The sequence below is a fragment of the Herpailurus yagouaroundi genome, unplaced genomic scaffold (assembly GCF_014898765.1).
Source record: "Herpailurus yagouaroundi ecotype Mexico unplaced genomic scaffold, PumYag 190, whole genome shotgun sequence".
NCBI classification, from domain to species: domain Eukaryota; kingdom Metazoa; phylum Chordata; class Mammalia; order Carnivora; family Felidae; genus Herpailurus; species Herpailurus yagouaroundi.
In genome coordinates this window covers 19,685,120-19,707,230 of record NW_024412421.1, presented here as the reverse complement: position 1 = coordinate 19,707,230, position 22,111 = coordinate 19,685,120, and the positions used below count along the sequence as shown (strand labels likewise).

The window sequence follows — 22,111 nt, the reverse complement described above, 5'->3', positions numbered from 1 at the left end:
TCCCCGCCCCCTACTGGCTTCAGCCCACACAGCTCTCCTTTTCTCTTACACATGTTGGGAGTTAACATTTTCTCTGAAAATGCTGTCATAGACACATCCAGCAAAAAGTGGGCTGTTCCTATAAGAACCCTGAACCCAAAAGGAACATCACTCAGAGAAGAGAGGTCACTCTGAACAAAGTCTGTTGACCTGGGATTCTGTACAAAACTACATCATAGGGGTGCCTGGGTGGCTCAGCCGGTTAAGTGTCCAACTCTTGATCTCACCTCAGGTCATGATCTCACGGTTCATCAGGCTCTGCATTGATGGCACAGAGCCTGCTTGGGATTCTTTCTTTCCCTCTCTCTGCCCCTCTCTCACTCGCACTCTTTTGTGTGCTCTCCCTGACTCAAAATAAGTAAACTTTACCCCAAAAAAAAAATGTACATCATGGACACACGGAACAAGTCTAACTGGGAAACCAAAAGTAGCCTCCAGCAACACCTCAGCTCCCAGAAGACAGCATATTAGCTACAGATACAAGAGCTGTTTAAAGTAGTCACTGTGACAGCTGGCAGTCCATGAAGGGCAGACAAAAGAGACAATGCCATTAAAAGCAGAGCCATCTGCATGGGGTCATTTGGGGGAGAAGCTATTGCTCAATGTATTGGAAAGCAAATGAGATTCAGAGTCAGAGTTCTAATTCCACCACTTCCTGGCTGCACAGTACAACTGTGAACCTATCACTCGATCTCTACCATTTACACATCCTGAGGGTAGGGGCGTTTCCCCTTCCTCTTGTGTCTTTAAACTCAATCTTCCTCTCCTTCTCTGTCTCTAAACTCAGTGTAGCGTCTACCACCAGTAGGTGTTCAGTGAATGAAACAATGAAAAATGCCCACCCATGAAGGGTTTAGCTGCCCTCAGGACTCCAAGGATGTCAAAGAGCTAGGCAGAGGCAGGCTGCATATGTAGAAGAAAAGTTGGCTGTCACCTAGGGTCTGACAAAGGATTGTTACGATGGTTGAGGACTGCAAGTCAGTCACTAGATAGGGAACCACTCACCTCCCATGAACTGCAACGGCAGCAATGCCAGTCCTTTCTATCCGCTTCACAAGGCTCAGGGTATCTTCCAGCTGGGGAAGAGGACAGTCCAGGGTGGTTAGAGAAGCTACCCAGCGAATAGCTGCCAGCTCCAAAAGTGAGCTCAGCCCCACTCCCTCCTCCAACCTAAGTCAACTGTCCTCGAGAACCATTCACCTCCTCCCAAAACAACATCCTTTGAAAAAATGGACCTTGAAATGTAACACATCATCCTTACCGAGGGCAGGATGCGAATCTTGCAGGTCACAGGTCTGCGAGTCCCTTTAACAAGAGTGCTGAGGATCTGCAGAGAGGAAAACACAAACACTTCTGAAAAAACCACCACAACCGCTCATACTAATTAACTCTGTTACAGACCTGTGCATTAGGCGCATACAGTGATGTATGTCAACTTCTTGGTAAAACTAGAAAATCTTTTCAATTTTTAAAAAAGTTTCAGCTTGGGGCGCCTGGGTGGCTCAGTCGGTTAGGCGGCCGACTTCGGCTCAGGTCATGATCTCACAGTCCATGAGTTCGAGCCCCGCGTCGGGCTCTGTGCTGACAGCTCAGAGCCTGGAGCCTGTTTCGGATTCTGTGTCTCCCTCTCTCTGACCCTCCCCCGTTCATGCTCTGTCTCTCTCTCTGTCTCAAAAATAAATAAACGTTATAAAAAAAATTTTTTTAAATAAAAATAAAAAAGTCTCAGCTTAACATACTCCCTCCTCCAAAGGATTCTGAGGCCTAGTCCTGGTTGAGAACACACGGCTGACAGCTTCATTCCTGCGTGAAAGCAATGTTCCCTGAGTGCTGTTCCAGGATCTACTGAGTGACAGAGCAAGGAAGGTTTTACAGGTCCTGGGCCCTGTCCTCATATGCCTCTCTTTAGGTGAGTCAGATATACAGAAGTGAAATGGCAAAGGAAAAAAACAACATATTCAACACATTATAAAGTGTTAATTTGCACAGTAATTGCAAAGGACTTCAAAGAAAGATCAAGAAGTTATACAGGAAAGTGTCAGAGAAGTGTCAAGGCCAGGTCACGTATGAATCAGAGATCAAGAGACATGCAGATGACAGTGAATGTCTGTGGCATTGCTATCTTCTTCCCTTATCGAAAATTTCAGGCCAGGGGTGCCAGGCTGTCTCAGTCATACAGCATCCAACTCTTGATCTCGGGGTCATGAGTTTGAGCCCCACGTTGGATGTAGAGATTACTTCAAAATAATAATTTTTTAAAAACTTTTTTTTTTTTAAATTTCAGTCTAGACAAGCTGGAGGGAAGGTGATCCCAAGAGCTCTCTTCTAAGAACTGACTGCCAGAAGAGCAGAGAGGACACCCACGCAGCTGGTGTCAGTCTTGGTTCTAGACAAGTGGGGGCAGCAGAGAGCGAGACTGAAAGAACCAGTCAAGGAGGCCTTTCAGGGACATTCTCTGGCAAACCGCTCCAGAAGACATGAGACGAAGAGGCTGGGCTGACAAGGCACGTTAACAGATCACAGGCAAGACAGGGCCTGTTGGCCCAAGGACCAATGCCAAAGACTGGCAGGAAGGAACAGTCCCCAGATGCTGCCCCAGGAGGCATACTGGACCTGTGGTCCTAGGGTCACTCTGGCAGGCCTTAAGGGGGCAGCTACCCTTTAAGGCAGTGGGGGTGGGGAACTGCCAGATCCACTGAGATACACAATAAAAAAATTCTCCCTTGAATCCTATCCCTCATGCTAACCATAGCACATCTGGAAGGTTCCTTTGCTATTGTGGACTTAGAATCCCATAATGTTTGGGGTGCCTGGGTGGCTCAGTCAGTTGAGTGTCTGACTATTGATTTCGGCCCAGGCCACGATCCCATGGTTGTGGGAATGAGCCCTGCTTCAGGCTCTGCGCTGAGTGTGGAACCTGCTTGGAATTCTCTCTCCCTCTCCCTCTGCCCCTCCCCTACCCATGTGTGTGTGTGCTTTCTCTCTCTCTAAAATAAATACAATGAAAATTTTTTTTTAAAAAATACAAGAACCCCCTGATATTTGGTGACTGAAGCAACATGAGCTGGTTTGATCCAGTTCTCTGTTTTGCAGAACTTCCTTTGCTGTATTTCATCCAAGTAGCTCTAAGCACTTTCTTTGGTACTTCTGTTCATTTCATGTGCTTGTTCAGAATCAGGAAGGAAATTAGTAATCAAAATGCCCAGCCACCTGCAAAGGTCACATTAAGGGGAACGGGTGATGAGAATCTGTCTTCTGGCTAGGCCCTAGCATGAAACCCCCCCCTAGACTCAACTCTCCCAGATCCAAGTCACACCACCTGTCTCTGTACTATGAAAATCAGTGAGGGAGAAGGACCTGAGATAGGCTCATAACAGATAACACAGAAAACACAACACATCTACCCACAGGCAGGCTCAACTCATCAGATCCACCAGCTGACTCAAGAAAAGCAGACTCTTAGCTCCCCTGGTTGTTGGGGAATGAGTGGAAAGGAGGATGGAGAGCATAGGCTTAGGTATCACTGAGAACTGAGTTCAAGTTCTGGCCCTGCCAGTTGTTAGCCTTGGCCCAAGTGCAACATGCACAGGGGGATGCCCTGGGCAGCCACGGGGGTCAGATCTTGGAGTCCAGGGGTTAGAGAAAGGATATTACTAACTAAGAGTCTAAAACTAAGGTCCTTGGGGCACCTGGGTGGCTCAGTCAGTTAATTGTCCGACTTCAGCTCAGGCCATGATCTCGTGGTTTGTGAGTTAGAGCCCCACATCGGGCTCTGTGCTGACGGCTCAGAGCCTGGAGCCTGCTTTGGATTCTGTGTCTCCCCTTCTCTCTGCTTCTCCCATGCTCATGCTCTGTCTCTCTCTGTCTCTTGATAATAAATAAATGTTTAAAAACTTTTTTTATTAAACTAAGGGTCTTAACCTAGGAAAGATGTATGAGTGTTACCAAGAAAGATTTTTCAAAAGACTAATTAATACTTCCTCCCTGCCCCTATCTACCCCACGCCTATACAGAATTCTCAACAGATAGAACACCAAAAAGAGAAGAAGCAGAATGAACTGAGCAGTTTAACTCTTCTGCCTCATGTGTGAGACATGTCTTATCCAAAGAGGGGCAGTGGAGAAGACAGAGCCAACAGCCTAGGTAGGAAAAGCCAGAAAACTGGAGAATAATAATAAAGATGTCTGAGTGCATGTGTTGTGAAGCAACACCACCCCATACCGGGCCCTCTTCCCCAAGGCAGGGTGATGAATTTGACATCCACAGTTGTCCACATCCACTCCATCCTACACAGAGGGGTCTGACTAGAGGTTCCTAAGTACATATGTCAACTGATCCGTAGCTAGACACTTCTAAATTACACCCAGGCACCTCTAAACTGAGATGCCATCAAGAGGGAGCACTGATATTGGCATAGGGGTCACAAGACCATGGCTCTAGACACTGCTCTGCCTGCTACTTACTTGCTATATAATCTTGGGCAAACTACTTTTATCTCTCTGTGCTTTAGTTTTATTATTGTTGATCAAATAGAGATGACAAATGCCTGCCCTATTTACTTCAAGGGGTTTGAAGAACAAATGGAATAAATGCTAGAATATATTTTGAAAAGGAAATTACCCTACAAACCGCAGGGATATACTATAGGTACTATATACATATATAAGCACGTTATATATATTACTACAGTACATAATATATGTATTACATGTTATTTATATATAAGTATTATATATTATTATTATACATACAGTGTGCATATATGTGTGTGTGTGTGTGTGTGTGTGTGTGTGTGTGTACCTATCTTCACGTGGAGAAAATGAAAAGGCACCAAGACCCTCAACACACTGGTCTTCCAATATCCCAAAGACAGTGGGGCTGGAGGAATATATATGGTTGAGCTGCTGACACAGCAGGCAGCACAAATAATGGCAGCTTTTATTGGTGGTGCCCTATCCCAAGTTACTCTAGCCTATGAGAGGCACTAGAAGGTTTAAAGCGCACACAGGGAAGCCGGAATGGAGGATGAAAACAAAGAAACTAAGAGGAGCAACAAGGAGAGAACTGGTAGACTGACAAAGAAGTAAAAGGTGCATATGGCTTGGTAGAAAATGTCACCCCTACAGGCCCTGGCAGCTCACAACACGGTGACAAAGGCCAACCTGGCTGCAGGGCCTCATAAACCTGACTTTTGGAATCACCAAGGGAAGGGGAGCAGAGGCGACCAAGCTCAACTTGCCTCACATGACACTGGCCAGGCTACTCTCAAAGGCTGGTGGTGGACTCTGCCAGTGTGGAGGGGACCCACTGTTGCTCTCAGCAAGCCCGCTGGGAGAGGCCAACCCCCACCACCACTGGCACAGAGTCTGTCCATAATCTACAGATAGCCTGGCCTATGCTCACATGATCTTCTCAGAAGGTAGATAGGCAATACAGAGGAGCCTCTAAATGACTCCTTAAGCCCCTCGGCTCTCAGTTGACATGTCTCCAAGCCCCGGACTTTGGAGGAACTCCAAGGCTGCTATTGGTTCGTTCAGGGGTTCCCAAACCTGACTGTATGTCACAATCACTGGGAAGCCTTTCAAAAATTTTCCGGACTCCAGGGGTGCCTACCTGGCTCAGTCACTAGAGCATAGGACTCTTGATCTTAGGGTCGTAAGTTTAAGCTCCACACTGGGCACAGAGCTTACTTAAAGAAAAAATTTTTCAGACTCCAGGTGGAGTAACTGATAAACTGAGTCATTAAATCTTGGGGGAGGAGGGGTGCCTGGGTGGCTCAGTTGGTTAAGCGTCCGATTTTGATTTCGGCTCAGGCCATGATCTCATGGTTCATGAGTTCGAGTCCCACATCGGGCTCTCTGCTGGCAGTGCAGAGTCCACTTTGGATCCTCCGTCCTCCTCTCTCTCTGCCCCTCCCCTGCTCACGTGCACATACTCTCTCTCCGTCTCAAAAATAAACTAACATTAAAAAAAAATCATGTTGGGGGAGATGAGGGTGGGTGCATGTTCAGACAACTCTAGTTCACAAGCAAGTTTAAGGACCTCTATTTTCACTCCTGCAGGACTTACCTTCTCAATCTTGTCAGGGTCTGACAGCAGAGCAGCTCCCATTCCCCCCTAAGAAAAAGCACACAGAGGGTCTTCTTACACTTGGAGAAGGGTGGTCCCTCCCCATGGTATGGCAACGTGGTGTGGCAACCTGGCACTCACAGCTAAGAGACCAAGCAAGGTTCACTGGCAATTAGCACTTCCCCTCAGCAAGAAGGAAGCAGCAGCAACTAGGCTCACAATGCCAGGGATCAGAGTTTGATGAATTCTAAAAGTCATCACTCTGATCCTCTTAGCAAAATCCACAGATCTATCCAGAAGTGGGTTCTACAAAAATTGTTTTTCAGGAGTGCCCATTCCCTACTCAGGATCTCAGTGTCTCAATAAGCTAAACCCCACAATCTGCCAAGCCCTTTAAAAAGCAATGAAGCATTCTCCCTTCGAAATGAGATCCAATGTACCTTCCTCCTATCCTACCAACACTTGCTTTGGTATCACCACTGCCAGCAAAGCCACTTAGAGGAATATAACCTGCAAATCTTGTCCAGGCTCTTCTTCCCTGCCAGCAACACTGCTCCAGACCAGCATCAAACTCTAGCAAAAGCCCCAGCTAATGGAAACCAACAACCTGAGGAGCTACTTAAATCCTGACATTAACAACACCAGTTGAGTTTTGATGGTGAGATTATTAGTGATTAGTGTTTTTTGTTTTTGGGGGGTTTTTTTGTACTTTTCTATATCACACAAGTTCTGGACAAAGGTATGAATTACTTTAATAATCAGGAAACGGGAGGATCTCTACAATGGTAAAGGGAAAAAAACAAACCCAATAAATAAATCGCTTGTCAGTATATAAACTGCATGCCAATGAATGCTCATAGGATGGGCTCAGAAGTTTTAAGTTCAGTTATTACAGTGTAATTTCCTATTTAAGGATGACAGATTAGAACCAGAGAACTCTGAACCACCACAGACTCAGCCAGCCTGAGCTTGCATTTCAGAGGAAAATGGGAAAGGCAGAGGAGCTACCAGCCCTGGCCTACCTTGTTACAGATACAACCTTAGAGGCCTTAAGGAAAGCCCTGGCCACTCACCCCAACTCCGTGTGTCCTCACGCATGATCCGGCCCTTCCTTGGGTAATCACAGAATCTAAAATCCAGTCTTACTGGCCCTTCCACAACATTGGTTTTCTCAATTAGCATTTCCTTCCTTCCTTCCTTCCTTTCTTTTTAACTTATTTGCTTTTTTGAATAGGTGACACATTAAAAATTTTCAAGGTTCAAAAGGGAAAAAGTAAGAACTCTCCTTCCCTGAGGAATGGAAAACTTTTCATATTATGCTTTCTATAAGGCTTCAATTTTTGAACCACGAGAAGAGAGTGGCTATTCAGGTGGCATGTACTGGTATAGCACACTGGTAGACATCTGTTCTGACCGGTCAGGGCCAGTGCTATACCAGTTGTTAGTTATTTTGGGAAGCACCCCTATAATGGGAATTTATTCCCTATGCCAAACCAAAGAAAAACTTGGTTTCCTTCCCCAGGGAAAGGCAGTGTTACTAGTTTCCTGTGTGTCTTTCCAAATACATTCTATGAAGAGAAATGTAAATATATACATAAATATTCATTCCCCATTCCTCATATATAAATGGTGGTATACCATATCTAATTTGGCTCCTTGCTTTTTCATTCCACAATGTGTCAAGGAGATTATGCCACTAATTTAAACTCTGCTCCTTACATAACTCAGAAGCACAAAGGAGTAATTAGAAGACAGCAAAATATGGTCCCAAGTTTTCAACTCCTCATAGACAATTTCAAACCTCCATAATCCCTTGAAATAGCTGTCGACAAGCCCTGTGGTTTTCAAGCATCCAAAGATCCTTTCCCTCAAGTAGCCTTCTGCCTCCTGGCCTAAAGCCAAAGCCCCAAGCCACATAACTCCTGGGAGCAGAGTGGCTGACTCTGGGCAGTGGATCCAGGGGGACATCTGCTATGTCTACACTGCAGATCCTGACCATGAACCCTGTGATAAGATTCCCAGCAGCAGCCCTGCAGTCAGTCCCAAGCTGTTCTTGTTTTCTGCCCCACACATGCTTTTCTTCCAGCAGTCCCAATCACACTGAAGACCAACTGTCCTCCTTGCTACGTCTTTCCTCCCTCTCCCACAACCACTCACCCCACCTCCCCACACCCGGTCTGATCATTTGCCACCCAACTCCTATCAAATTCTACTCCAGTTTCACTTCTCCTCTCCCCATCCCTGGTCTCCCCTATGAACCCAGGACGTTCATCTCCTAAATCTGTGTTTCTAAGTATTTCTACACAGAATATATTTGGAAAGAGATAAGAAAATAGTAACACTGGTTTCCCCTAGGGAAGGAAACTAAGTTTCTGATCAAAAAGGTGTTCTCTGTTCAAAAAGGTGAGAAATATCAAAAGTCCAAGTTCAGCTAATCTGGTCCTAACCAAAATTTACAATCCTGTGCTCCTCTGCTTTCTCTTTGTCTTCCACTACCCAACTCTCAAGTCAAATCAAGGTTCTCTGCCTCTACCTCATGTTGGCCTCCAGGCCCCTGCCTCTGCCACTCCCTCTGCCTGTAGGGTCCCAAATCTCCTCATCAAGGACCACATTTTCCTATATGATACTGAGTTTAAGGGCTGCCTTTCCACTCCTTTCTGTGAGCTACCCTAGCACTGTTCTGACCTTCTGATATGACAATGGGGACACATGTATTGCATGCTCTATTTTTTTAAATATATGTCTCAGTTTTATTCATGAAACAACAAAGTTCTGTTCACATTTTTTCTTTTAACATTCACATCATTAATTACTCACGCATAAGTGCTCTGTGTGTGTTTATCTATGTGTGTATGTGTATGTGTGTGTATATATATAAAATTTTTCCTGAACTATTTCCAGGTAAGTTACATTACATGATAGCCCTTCACATTGAAATATTTCAATGTGTATTTTCTAAGAATAGAGATATTCTTGGGATGCCTCATTGGCTCAGTCAGTGGAGCATGCAACTCTTGATCTAAGGGTTATGAGTTTGAGCCCCACATTGCGTATAAAGATTACTTAAAAATAAAATCTTAGGGGCGCCTGGGTGGCGCAGTCGGTTAAGCGTCTGACTTCAGCCAGGTCACGATCTCGCGGTCCGTGAGTTCAAGCCCCGCGTCAGGCTCTGGGCTGATGGCTCAGAGCCTGGAGCCTGTTTCCGATTCTGTGTCTCCCTCTCTCTCTGCCCCTCCCCCGTTCGTGCTCTGTCTCTCTCTGTCCCAAAAATAAATAAACGTTGAAAAAAAAAAATTAAAAAAAAAAAATCTTAAAAAAAAAAAGAATAGAGATATTCTTACAAAACCATAGAAGAGTTATCAATTTGATAAATTTACACTGATACAGTATTTCTAGCTAATCTAGTATGGCCCATATTCCAATTTTGCCAGTTGATCTAATAATATCCTCTTGAGCATTTTTCCCATCTACTACAGGATCTAGGCCAGGGTCAGGTACCATACTTAGCTGTAATGTCTTGTTAGTTGCCTTTACCCTGTACCTTGTACTTGTAAGGCATATAAACAAATCAGTTTACCTTGGTGGAATACTCTTTTGGGCAGCCCATGTTGACATCAATCCCAGCCACATCATTTTCCCTGGAAAAACATGAAATAGTAAAGGTAATAAATATTCAACTTAAGGAGAGAAGTTAGAGTCAAAGGCACAGGTCTGTGTTCATGAACCTCTTGCTGTGTGCCTCAGTAACAGAAGGGAAAAAACTGGTCTCTGAAATGTACAACTGCCTTCCCTGAGCAGAGCTCAAGAGGAAGAGCATTTTGTGCTCAAACATCTACAAAGGGCTAGTTGTAGAGGACTTTGCTACTTGGGAATTTTACCAGATAATCCAAATACTGAGTGACAGCCACACTGAACCCAGTCCCCAGAGTTCCACTTCTGACTGGGGTAGTGAAAGCTATTTGTCAATGCAAAGAAGTGACATGAGTATAAGAGCCCCTTCCCAGAGCACTGGTTCTAGTAGAAGTTACAGGACTGTCTTTTGTTTGCTGGGCTGCACAGATGGCTTACTCCAAACAATTTTCCGATGTGGAAGGACCCTTAGCTCATCTTCCATTATGTATACAGTTAACAGTCTGTAGCTACTGCCTGTATTCCTTCTCACCATTATTGTAATTAATAACAACAGCCAACAGGGCACCTGGGTGGCTCAGTTGGTTAAGTGTCTGACTCTTGTTGATCTTGGCTCAGGTCATGATTTCACAGTTCATGAGATCGACCCCTGCGTCAGGCTCTGTGCTGACAATGCAGAGCCTGCTTGAGATATTCTCTCTCTCTCTCTCTCTCTACCTCTCCCCAGTTCACTCTCTCTCTCTCTCTCTCTCTCTCTCTCTCAAAATAAATAAATAAACATGAAAAAATTTTTAAAAATAATAATAGCTAATACTAAATGCTATGTGCCACTTACTGCAAAGACATCTATATGCATTATTTAATTTACCCTCCCCTATAATGTTACAGGTAGGTAGTACAACAGGTCTCTTTTTTTTTCTAAGATTTTACATTTTATTTATTTCTTTATTTATTTAATGTTTTTGAGAGAGAGAGAGAGAGAGAGAGAGAGAGAGAGTGGGGGAGAGGCAGAGAGAGAGAGGGAGACAGAATCCGAAGCAGGCTTCAGGCTCTGAGCTATCAGCACAGAGTCTGATGCAGGGCTCAAACCCATGAACTGCGAGATCGTGAACTGAGCCGAAGTCGGACACTTAACCGACTGAACCACCCAGGCGTCCCTATAGGTCTCATTTCAAAGATAAGGAAACTAAGTTCTCAGTATGGTTAAGTAACTTACCTACGGTCACTCAGCAAGCAGCAACCCAGAATTCCAACCCAGGTCTGTCTGACTCCAAAGCCTATCTCCTTAACCACAGTACACTCCCGCCTTCATTAATTTAGGCAGCAATGAGCCTTACCTACATTACATGAGATTTAAAACCTTAGGGCTCATAATCGTAAGAATCCCTGGAAATCCATGAATAACCCCTAAAAAATAGTCACCCAAGCAGAGGTTATCTGAGATCTGGGCACAGTGGGTACATGTGAGTCCCAGGTTCGCCCTTGAATGCCACAAACAAAGAAAAAGAAAACAGACATTCTTCACCTGGAAAGAGAAGGTAGTAAGTTAAGAGTCAGGAAGGTGGTCACCTCCAAAGTCACCAGGAATAGTAAAGCTTCACAGGAGAGGCAAGGCAATCCCAAACGGAGAACTTACACAAGTCTGGCCACAGCAAGGGCTCGCTCTGCATCTGAAGTCCCCTGGGAACACAAGAGGCTGCATCAACCACCATCCCTGACACAGAAACACATGCACAAACACATCTGTGCATGCCATACATGCGCATGCGTGCACACGCAGCCACAAATAGAATCTGCTGGCATTCTCTTAAACAGCCAGCCTGCCCACTGGACTGGGTCACTGTCGGAGGTAAAAATTGGACTTAAAAGGGCTAAAAAATGTCCTCAAAGCTGTGATTACTTTCAAACATATAAAAAAGTTAACAAAATTTTATAGTGAACATTCATATACTCACTACTTACATTCTACAATTAACATTTTGCTATATTTGCTTTATCATGTCTACCCATTATTCTTAGCATTTTTTAAAAAATTTAAACATCATTCAAAACCTATTTCTGAAAAGTCACCAAAAATGCCCAAAGTGAGAGAAGAGCACTAGGAGTCATTATAACCCTAACATAAACAAACTACTCTTGAGGAAACCTAATTTTCTTTCTATGGGAAATATATACAGACTATACAAAAACAAAGAACATGAACTAAATAACCAATTGTAGGGGGTAAAAATATTTAAGTCATGCCAAACAAATAATTCCTACAACTAAGGAAATTAAACTTGACACTGGAGGCATGTAACAGAGAACTATGGCCTGATTTCCTTAAATTGTCTCTACCAGTGTAATTGCTCGAGAACAAATCTTTGAAAAACATTAAAGCAGAGTCTTAGGAAACCACAACTATGCAACAGAGCCCAGGCGTTTAAAGATGGGTGAGCCTTGGGAGGGCGCTCAGCCCTGGGATCTCATACCATCTGGAAGACAACCCTGCTCTGTTCTCTTTTGCAGGTGCGGAAGACTACTCGGTCATCAGGAGCAACAAAGTCCACTGTGCTCAGCACCTCTGCAAGAAAACACAAACACATGGGGCCACCCAATGAGGAAGCAAGTTCAACCTAGCCTATTCCCTGGAAGAAAACACAGCAAAAGTATCACTTTGAAGGGGAAAAAGGGATACTGGAAGTACACACAATTCTTAAAAGAAATCAGTGTACACATGGAGGCTTCTGAGGTGCTGATGATGGTCCCTTCCCTGACTTAGGTGATGGTTAGTTACATGGTTGATTGCTTTACAGCTATTTGTTATACTGCATGCTTGTGTTTTATGCACTATCTTGGTGTAGTGTTTACATTTCACAATTTTTAAAACACTGGAAAAAAATGTACATACAAGAAACCTTGTCTATGTTTCAGATTTGGCCCATATTTTCCCAGCTGTCACTCTGAAGTTCAATAAAGTTGCCCTTGCTTTTTGTTTGTTTGTTTGTTTGTTTGTTTTTAATGTTTACTTTTTAGAGAAAGGGAGTGAGAGACAGAGTGCAAGTAGAGGAGGGGCAGAGAGAAAAAGGGGGTTGCACAGAATCCGAAGCAGGCTCCAGGCTCTAAGCTGTCAGTTAAGAGCCCAATGCAGGGCTCGAACTCCACAAACCGTGAGATCATGACCTGAGCCAAAGTCAGTCACTTAACCGACTGAGCCACCTAGGCGCCCCTTAGTTGTTCTTACTTATTTATCATGTGCTAAGTACTATGAGTGGAGATTTATTAAATTACAGTCAACTCTCATTATGTGGACTTATGTACTTGCAGATTTGCTGGCTTGCTAAAATGTATCTATAACCCCAAAATCAATATGTAGAACTACCAAAAAATATTAGGTCACCTGATGCGTGTCTTCCCAGCTGAGATCAAACAAGGCAATACTCTACCTTCTTGTTTCAGCTGTCATTCTGTAAATAAATGTCCTTATGGTGGTATATTTAATGCCACATTTATGTGCCTTTTGTTGCTCCCACCATTTAAAATGGTCCCAAGCACAGTGCTGAAGTGCTATCTAGTGTTCCTAAGCACAAGAAGGATGTGAAGTGCCTTCTGGAGAAAATGCATATCAAACAACATTTGTTCTAACATGAAGTTGTAGTGCTGCTGGCTGTGAGTTCAATGCTGGAGTAGAAACACACGTAAAACAAGGCTATGTATCGATCTGTTGGTGAAAATGTTGTGACCAGAGGCTCGCAGGAATCTAATCCTGTATTTCCCTCAAGAACAATGGTTCAGTATTTGCTAGTTTGGATTTCAAAGCAACTTTATAGAACATAACTATTGCAAATAACAAGAATTTCATATGCTCCTTCAAAATAGAGCTCTACGGTAGGTACTACCATTATTAGCTTTCAAAGATGACTGCCACATGAAAGAGATCCAACGTAGCAGATGAGAGAATACGCCTACCTTGTACATTTATTTTAAGAAATAAAAGAGATCTTTAATACACGTCAAGCACTTCCACAAATGGAACCAGTTATTATCACCCCAGCACTAAACAGATTAGAAGGTTAAAAATGTAGGATAGAGGTGGTGACACGTTGGGAGCGGTAATTGAAAAGAATTCCCACAGTACAGGCTCATGACTGGCAGTAGGAAGACTGGGAGAAGAACCACAAAAACTCAGTGTGTTTATACTATAGCTTTATTAGAACAGCAAAATACTGGAAACCCCTGTTAAAGCACGGATGAAATCAATTCTGATATAGTTATCTGTAGGTACTAACATGGGAAAATGTCCTAGCAAAAAAGTAAGAGGCAAAATATGCACAGCCTGATCCTAAGAAAGGGTGTAAATATAAACATGTTCTATTTTTTTTTTAATTTTTTTTTCAATGTTTTTTATTTATTTTTGGGACAGAGAGAGACAGAGCATGAACGGGGGAGGGGCAGAGAGAGAGGGAGACACAGAATCGGAAACAGGCTCCAGGCTCCAAGCCATCAGCCCAGAGCCTGACGCGGGGCTCGAACTCACCGACCGCGAGATCGTGACCTGGCTGAAGTCGGACACTTAACCGACTCCGCCACCCAGGCGCCCCAACATGTTCTATTTTTATATACACGCTTTACTAAATGTATAAAAAATATACATTATTCCTCTCTGTGATTACTTCTTCAAATAGGAGATAATGGGGGATTTTCATTTTCTAGGTTATACAGGTCTATAGTAATAAATTTTTCATAACAAAAAAAACTATAAATCTAAAACAATTAAAGACAAAATTGAGTCATAACTTCTGGCAAACTGATATTAAGGTTTCACAAACGTGCGTACATTTCGAAAACCTCAAACAATACCACAGTTCTAATCAAAACAGAATCAGCCTCATCAATAAAGCACCAGCAAAACCACAATTTAGCACAACCACTTCTATCTGCAAAGTACTTAACATGTACCTTATCTTATTTGATTCTCACTCCAACCCTATGATTTAAGTAAAGCAGGGATTTTGATTTCAATTTTACAGCTGAAGAAATGGAGGCAGAGAGGTCATATGACTTGCCCAAAGTCACACAGCTATCGGGTGGCAGAGCCAGGAACAATGCTGAAGCCATCCCAAGCCCAAGGCTTTTCTATGTCAATTTCTATGCCAGCAAGCCTGTGATGGAAGGTTATCTCAGCCTGTTCCACATCTGGCTCTTTGTCACAGTCTCTGGAGAGTAGTGACTCTTTTCAAGGGAGCACATGATCCACAAAATTACACAGCCAGACAAGGAGCACACTGGAAGGACACCGTCACCGCAGGCAAGGGCAGTGGTAGTGCTGCATGGCCCTGACCAGGCACATGCACAATCCTGGGACCAGAACTGCACTCACCATTAACAACTCTCTTGCACTGAAGCATCTTGAGATCAATCAGCTCCTGCAGAGGAATCAGAGGGCATTTGTCAGTGCTGGTCATGTAGGTAATGGGTACAGGGGAGGGACCTTCATCACAAACCTAATGGGGGTCACTTGGCCTGTCACCCTACTACTAACAACAAATTATGGCTTTGGGGAAATGTAGTGCTGACCTCCTCACCTAAACATGGCAAGCAGGAGCCTGAGTAAGCTACCCTCAATCAGCTGCTCTTCCCAGGGCCCTTGGAGATACTGGGGGCCTAGAAAGGGTGAACCACTCAGGGAGCCAAAGACAAGACAACGGCCCAGATTATGGACACCTAGACACTCTCCTCACCTACTAATCTCAGCTCCAGTCGATCCCCTCAAAGAACCTCGCACCTCATCCTTATACAAACAGCAGACAATGAAGGGCTCCCAGGAAATATCCAAATGACAGAAGCAGGACCAGTGAATAAAAGTAGAGGGAGAAGATTTGAGTCTAAAACTCCTGTCCAACATGGGTCATACTGTGTGGAAACAAAAGGGGTGAGCTCTTTAGCTCTGGACATATTCAAACAGACTCAGGAAAGAAAGGACAAAGAGGTTTCTTCAAAATCAGTATCATGAAAATGAATGACAAGCTCATGTCTCCTGAAGGATTGAGATTCTCTGCCTCTTGGTAGGAGACAACTGTTTTGCTTTGTTCAGCGATCATTTCAACAAATGTGTAAAATAAATCACAAGAGCCAGGCACCTGTCACACTTCCCAGAAACTTATGCCCAGGGGTTCTGGGGGTTCAGAAAAATACAGGAAGGAACTCTGTCTCCTGGTCCTCATCCCCATACTGACTACCCATGAGCCTCAGCAACTCTAGCCAGGTAGGCACAATAGCCTTTGCTCCCTCAGGGGAGCATGTAGGGCTAAAGTGGCCAAAGGGCACCTACAGCATCCATGGGGCTCCCCCTAGCATACTCATCATCAAGGTTAGTACACACTGTTGGTGTTCCTGTGGCTCCCCACTCCATGTTGCAGTCAGGTCAACAAGTATCTAATGTCCACCAGGCCTGGCCAAACAAATCACCATTACCAAACAGTTATGGATAAACAGACACCATTTAAGCCCCAAGAATCAATGTGGCATCTCAAGGGATGGACAGAGCCCAACCAGACCCCTATAGCCAGTGATCTCAGTTGCAGGAGCAAGCAAAAACGCAAGGGGACAAGTGGGCGGCACTGAGTGGCCTGTACTCATAAAAAGAAGTTCTGCAAGGGCGCCTGGGTGGCTCAGTCTGTTGAGTGTCCAACATTAGCTCAGGTTATGACCTCACGGTTTGTGAGTTTGAGCCCCGCATTGGGCTCTCTGCTGTCAACATGGAGCCCATTTTGGATCCTCTGCCCATCTCTCTCTCTCTCTCTGCCCCTCCCCCACTCGTATTCTCTCTCTGTCTCTGTCTCTCTCTGTCTCTCTCTCAAAAAATAAATAAAACATTAAAAAGAAGCAGCAGCAGCAGCAGCTCTGCAGCCAGGCTGGGCTTTGGCTGGAGAGGAGCTGGGTAAAGCAAGGGTGGCTCGTGCTGGGGCCCCAGCCCTGCCAGCAATAACTTGTCCTCCCCAGGATTCCCAAACCACCCTCTGCCGAGTCCACCTTTACTACTTCTTCATATGCCAGTTATAGATACACCTGTCATATCTTTACCATTAGACTGTGAACCCCCCGAGGAGGATCCTGTGTCCACACAAGAGTAGGCTTTGAGGACCCAGGCCAGGTAGCCTGAGCCCCAAGAGGAGGAGTTAAGGCAAAATGGTCCTTGAGATGTCTTATTTTCTTTTCCGTCACCCCACCATACCAAAAGAGCTTTTGGGGCCTGGGTACTGTCTCATTCATCTTCAAATCACCAACATCCAGCACATTGCAAGTTCTCACTTAACATCTGCTGAAACCTCAAGACCTTACACAGACCTTACACAAGATCTTACACAAAACCTTTCTCAACTGCTTAAGTGGAGAAATTCATTTAAATTGTCACCAATAAAACCACAAGTGTGTCCGCTTACTCACATATCCTCAACACCACTGTTCATTTTAGTTAGTTCTATGGGTACAAAATGGAACCTCATAGTTTTGTTTTGTTTTTCACTGTATTTCCTTAATTAGTGAAAACAAACATTGTTTTTCCAAGTGGGACAGTTTATCATCTGTGAATCTTTGTAGAAAACTGCCTTTTACATCTATACAAGTTGCAGGAAAAAGTCTATTCTTTGTCAAATTGGATATTGAGTTTTTCTGTCTCTATTATCACAAATACTTTTCCTATATCACTACCACTCTTCAATTTTTTTTTTTACCTACACCCCATTTTTTTTCTATTTTTAATTGACATAGTTGACATCATTTTTTTTTTTTTAAGATTTTATTTTTTAGTAATCTCTACACCCAACATGGGGCTTGAACTCACAACCCTGAGATCACCAGTTGTATGTTCTCCCTGCTCAACCAGCCAGGCACCTCAGCTGACATATAATATTACTTTCAGGTCTATAACATAGTGATTCAACAATTCTATATGTTATGAAATGCTCACTACAAGAAGTGTAGTCAGCATGTGTCACTACACAAAGTTATTACAATATTATTAACTCTCTTCCCTATGCTGTACTTTTCTTTTTGTTTTTTCCTTTTAGGGAACTATGCTATACTTTTCAACCCTGTAACTTTATAACAAGAAGTCTGTACCTCTTAATCCCCTTCACCTATTTCACACATCCCCCCTACCTCCTCTCCTCTGGCAACTACCAGTTTGTTCTCTGTATTTATGAGTTTGTTTCTCTTTTCTCTGTTGCCTTTTGTTTATTTGCTTTGTTTTTTAGAGTCCACACGCAGTGAGATCACACAGTATTTTTCTTTCTCTGTCTGACTTATTTCACTTAGTATAATACTCTCTAGCTCCATCCATGTCGTCACAAACTTCAATTTCTATCAGACATAACATTCTATTTTTATAGAAGAGACCACCCTAACTTTGCCATGAACAGTGCCTTCTCATTGCTAAATATATCTCTATCGGGGGCGCCTGGGTGGCGCAGTCGGTTAAGCGTCCGACTTCAGCCAGGTCACGATCTCGCGGTCCGGGAGTTCGAGCCCCGCATCAGGCTCTGGGCTGATGGCTCAGAGCCTGGAGCCTGTTTCCCATTCTGTGTCTCCCTCTCTCTCTGCCCCTCCCCCGTTCATGCTCTGTCTCTCTCTGTCCCAAAAATGAGTGAACGTTGAAAAAAAAAAATTAAAAAAAAAAAACAAAAAAACAAAAAAACAAAAAAACAAAAAAAAAAAGAAGAAATATATCTCTATCGTATGGTTAAGAATATAATTTTAATTGTTTTTTCTTTTTAAAACTAATTTAGCTTTTTAATTTATCTGAAAATAAAGGCCATTTATAAGTCACTTTTTCCTCACATGGCTATCCAATGTTCTGAACATTTAATTTAATTTGATTTAATTTAATTTAATTTAATTTTAATTTTAATTTTTTTTTTAATTTTTTTTTTTAACATTTATTTATTTTTGAGACAGAGAGAGACAGAGCATGAACAGGGGAGGGGCAGAGAGAGAGGGAGACACAGAATCTGAAACAGGCTCCAGGCTCTGAGCTGTCAGCACAGAGCCCGACGCAGGGCTCGAACTCACGGACCGTGAGATCATGACCTGAGCCGAAGTCAGACGCTTAACCGACCGAGCCACCCAGGCGCCACAATTTTAATTTTTTTAAAGTAGGCTTCACACCCAACATGGGGCTTGAACTCACAACACTGAGATCAGGAGTCAAGTGCTCTTCCAATTGAGCTAGCCAGAAGCCCCACAACACTTAATTTAAAAAAAAATTTTTTTTTAACATTTATTTATTATTGAGAGACAGAGAAGAGACAGAGCATGAGCCTGGGAGGGGTAGAGAGAGAAGGAGACACAGAATCTGAAGCAGGCAGGCTCTGAGCTATTAGCACAGAGTCCAACATGGGGCTTGAACTCACAAACCACAAGATCATGACCTGAGCTGAAGTTGGACACTTAACTGACTGAGCCACCCAGGTACCTGATCACAACATTTATTTTTAAAATGCCTTATCAGGTGGGAATGCAAGCTGGTGCAGCCACAATGGAAAACAGTATAGAGGTTCCTCAAAAAACTAAAAATAGAACTACCCTACAACCCAGCAATTGCACTACTAGGCATTTATCCAAGGGATACAGGAGTGCTGTTTCGAAGGGACACATGCACCCCAATGTTTATAAAAGCACTATCCACAATAGCCAAAGTATGGAAAGAGCCCAAATGTCCATCGATGGATGAATGGATAAAGAAGATGTGGTGTATATACATACAATGCAGTATTACTCGACAATCAAAAAGAATGAAATCTTGCCATTTGCAACTACGTGGATGGAACTGGAGTGTATTATGCTAAGTGAAATCAGTCAGTCAGAGAAAGACAAAAATCATATGACTTCACTCACATGAGGACTTTAAGAGACAAAACAGATGAACATAAGGGAAGGGAAACAAAAATAATATAAAAACAGGGAGGGGGCCAAACATAAGAGACTCAAATATGGAGAACAAACTGAGGGTTACGGGAGGGGTTGTGGGAGGGGAGATGGGCTAAATGCGAAAGGGGCACTAAGGAATCTACTCCTGAAATCATTGTTGCACTATATGCTAACTAATTTGGATGTAAATTTAAAAAAATAAAAAATTAAATTTAAAAAAAAGTTAGCATACTAAAAAAATAAAAATAAAATAAAATAAAATAAAATAAAATAAAATAAAATAAAATAAAATGCCTTATCAGGGGCATCTGAGAGGCTCAGTCAGTTAAGCACCTGACTCTTGATTTTGGCTCAGGTCATGATCTCACAGTTTGTGAGACTGAGCCCCACGTCCGGCTCCATGCTGACAGCAGGGAACCTGCTTGAAAACTTCTCTTTCTCTCTCTCTCTTGCCCCCACCCCTGTTCACACATACTCTCTCTCTCAAAATAAATGAAATGAAATGAAATGAAATGAAATGAAATGAAATGAAATGAAATGAAATGAAATGAAATGAAATAAAATAAAATAAAATAAAATAAAATAAAATAAAATAAAATGCCCTATCATTCATGTATGGGCTTATTCTTCTTTGTCTGTTATGCTCCTGTGTCTAAAATATGCTCTGTACCTTCATCTCCTCCCTTCTACTGGGCTTGCTTTCTGTCTCAGCTGGTCATAAAGTTTATCACCAGTGTGTCTCTTGGGGCACCTAGGTGGCTCAGTCAATTGAATGTCCATCTTGATCTTGGCTCAGGTTGTGATCCCATGGTTCCTGGGATCATGCCCAAAGTCAGGCTCTGTGCTGATGGTGTGGAGACTGATTGGGACTCTCTCTCTCCTTCTCTTTCTGCACCTCCCCTACTCAGATGCATGCACACGAGCTCTCACTCTCTATCTCTCTCAAAATAAATAATAAACTTAAAAAAAAATCCAAATGTCAATCAATTGATGAACGGATAACCGAATTGTGGTGGACACATACAATCATTAGTCAGCCACTAAAAGGAATGAAGCACTGATACATGCGATGACATGGATGAACCTTAAGAACATTATGCTACAGGAAAGAAACCAGGCATAAAAGACCACATATGGTATGATTCCATCTATATGAAATGTTTAAAACAGGCAAATCCATAGAGACAGAGAGTAGAATAGTTTCCAGAGATTGGGAGAGACGGAAACTGGGGAGGGATTGCTAACGAATAAGAGATTCTTTCTTTTTTTTGGTTAAGGTTTCTTTTTGGTGTGATGAAAATGTTCGACAATTGATTGTAGTGATGGATGCACAATTCTGTACATATACATATCTGCATACAACCATATCTCAATAAAGATGTTAAAAAATGCTTAGAGGAACAAAGTTGGGTCAACTGACAAAATTAGAACATGGAAGGTAGATTTTACAAAAGTATTGTATCAATGTTAAACTTGCTGAAGATGATGCCTATGTCATAACAGTACAGAAAAAAAGACTTTATTTTTAGAAAAAATATATACATTATATATAATATATATACATTAGATACAGCACAATTTATAAAACAAATCAAGCAAAAATGTTGACCATAGGTCAATCTGGGCAAAAGGTATATGATGTTGTCTATTCCTGCAACTTTCCTATAATTTTCCCTTTTTTTAAATTTTTTTAAAAAATATTTTCTATTTTTGAGAGAGAGAGACAAGCGCAAGTCAGGGAGGGGCAGAAAGAGAGGGAGACACAGAATCTGAAGCAGGCTCCAGGCTCTGAGCTGTCAGCACAGAGTCCAACATGGGGCTCAAACCCACAAACCGTGAGATCATGACCTGAGCTGAAGTTGGACAATTAACTGACTGAGCCACTCAGGAGTCCCTAATTTTTTCCCTTTTTAAAAATTTTATTTTTTAAATCCTTTTTATTTTTTTTTAAGTTTATTTATTTACTGTGAGAGAGAGAGAGAGAGAGAGAGAGAGAGAGAGAGAAAGCAAGTGGGGGAGGGGCAGAGACAGGGGGAGAGAGAGAATCCTAAGCAGGCTCCTGACACCTGTTTTAAGTTTTAAAAAAGTATCTATTCTGGGCAGAGGACTTGAATGAAAATTTCTCCATGGGTTCCTGGGTGGCTCAGTCAATTAAGCAACAGACTCTTGGTTTTGGCTCAGGTCATGATCTCACCATTTATGAGTATGAGCCCACGTCAGGCTCTGCACTACTTACTGGTCTGGAGCCTGCTTAAGATTCTCTCTCTCTCTCTCTCTCTCTCTCTCTCTCTCTCTCTCTCTCTCATTCTGTATCAAAACAAATAAACTTAGAAAGAAAAATTTCTCCAAAGGTGATACACCAATGACCAACAAGCACATGAAAACATACTCCACATCACTCATCATCAGAGAAATACAAATTAACACCACAATGAACTATCACTTTTCACCCATTAGGATGGCTACT

General features: G+C 42.9%; 1 protein-coding gene across 5 annotated transcripts in view; it reads right to left on the bottom strand.

Annotated features, from left to right (window-relative positions):
• The window catches only part of DUS2 (dihydrouridine synthase 2), a 50,031-nt gene that overhangs the window by 10,371 nt on the left and 17,549 nt on the right, over positions 1-22,111 (bottom strand). For all 5 annotated transcript variants that reach the window (XM_040442871.1, XM_040442869.1, XM_040442872.1 and 2 more), the window contains exons 3-9: positions 15,098-15,143; positions 12,210-12,301; positions 11,375-11,418; positions 9,686-9,746; positions 6,109-6,156; positions 1,301-1,366; positions 1,045-1,115 (exon numbers count right to left, since the gene is read on the bottom strand). In XM_040442871.1, coding sequence (XP_040298805.1) covers positions 1,045-1,115; positions 1,301-1,366; positions 6,109-6,156; positions 9,686-9,746; positions 11,375-11,418; positions 12,210-12,301; positions 15,098-15,143 — 428 coding nt within the window. The remainder of the gene's footprint in view (positions 1-1,044; positions 1,116-1,300; positions 1,367-6,108; positions 6,157-9,685; positions 9,747-11,374; positions 11,419-12,209; positions 12,302-15,097; positions 15,144-22,111) is intronic.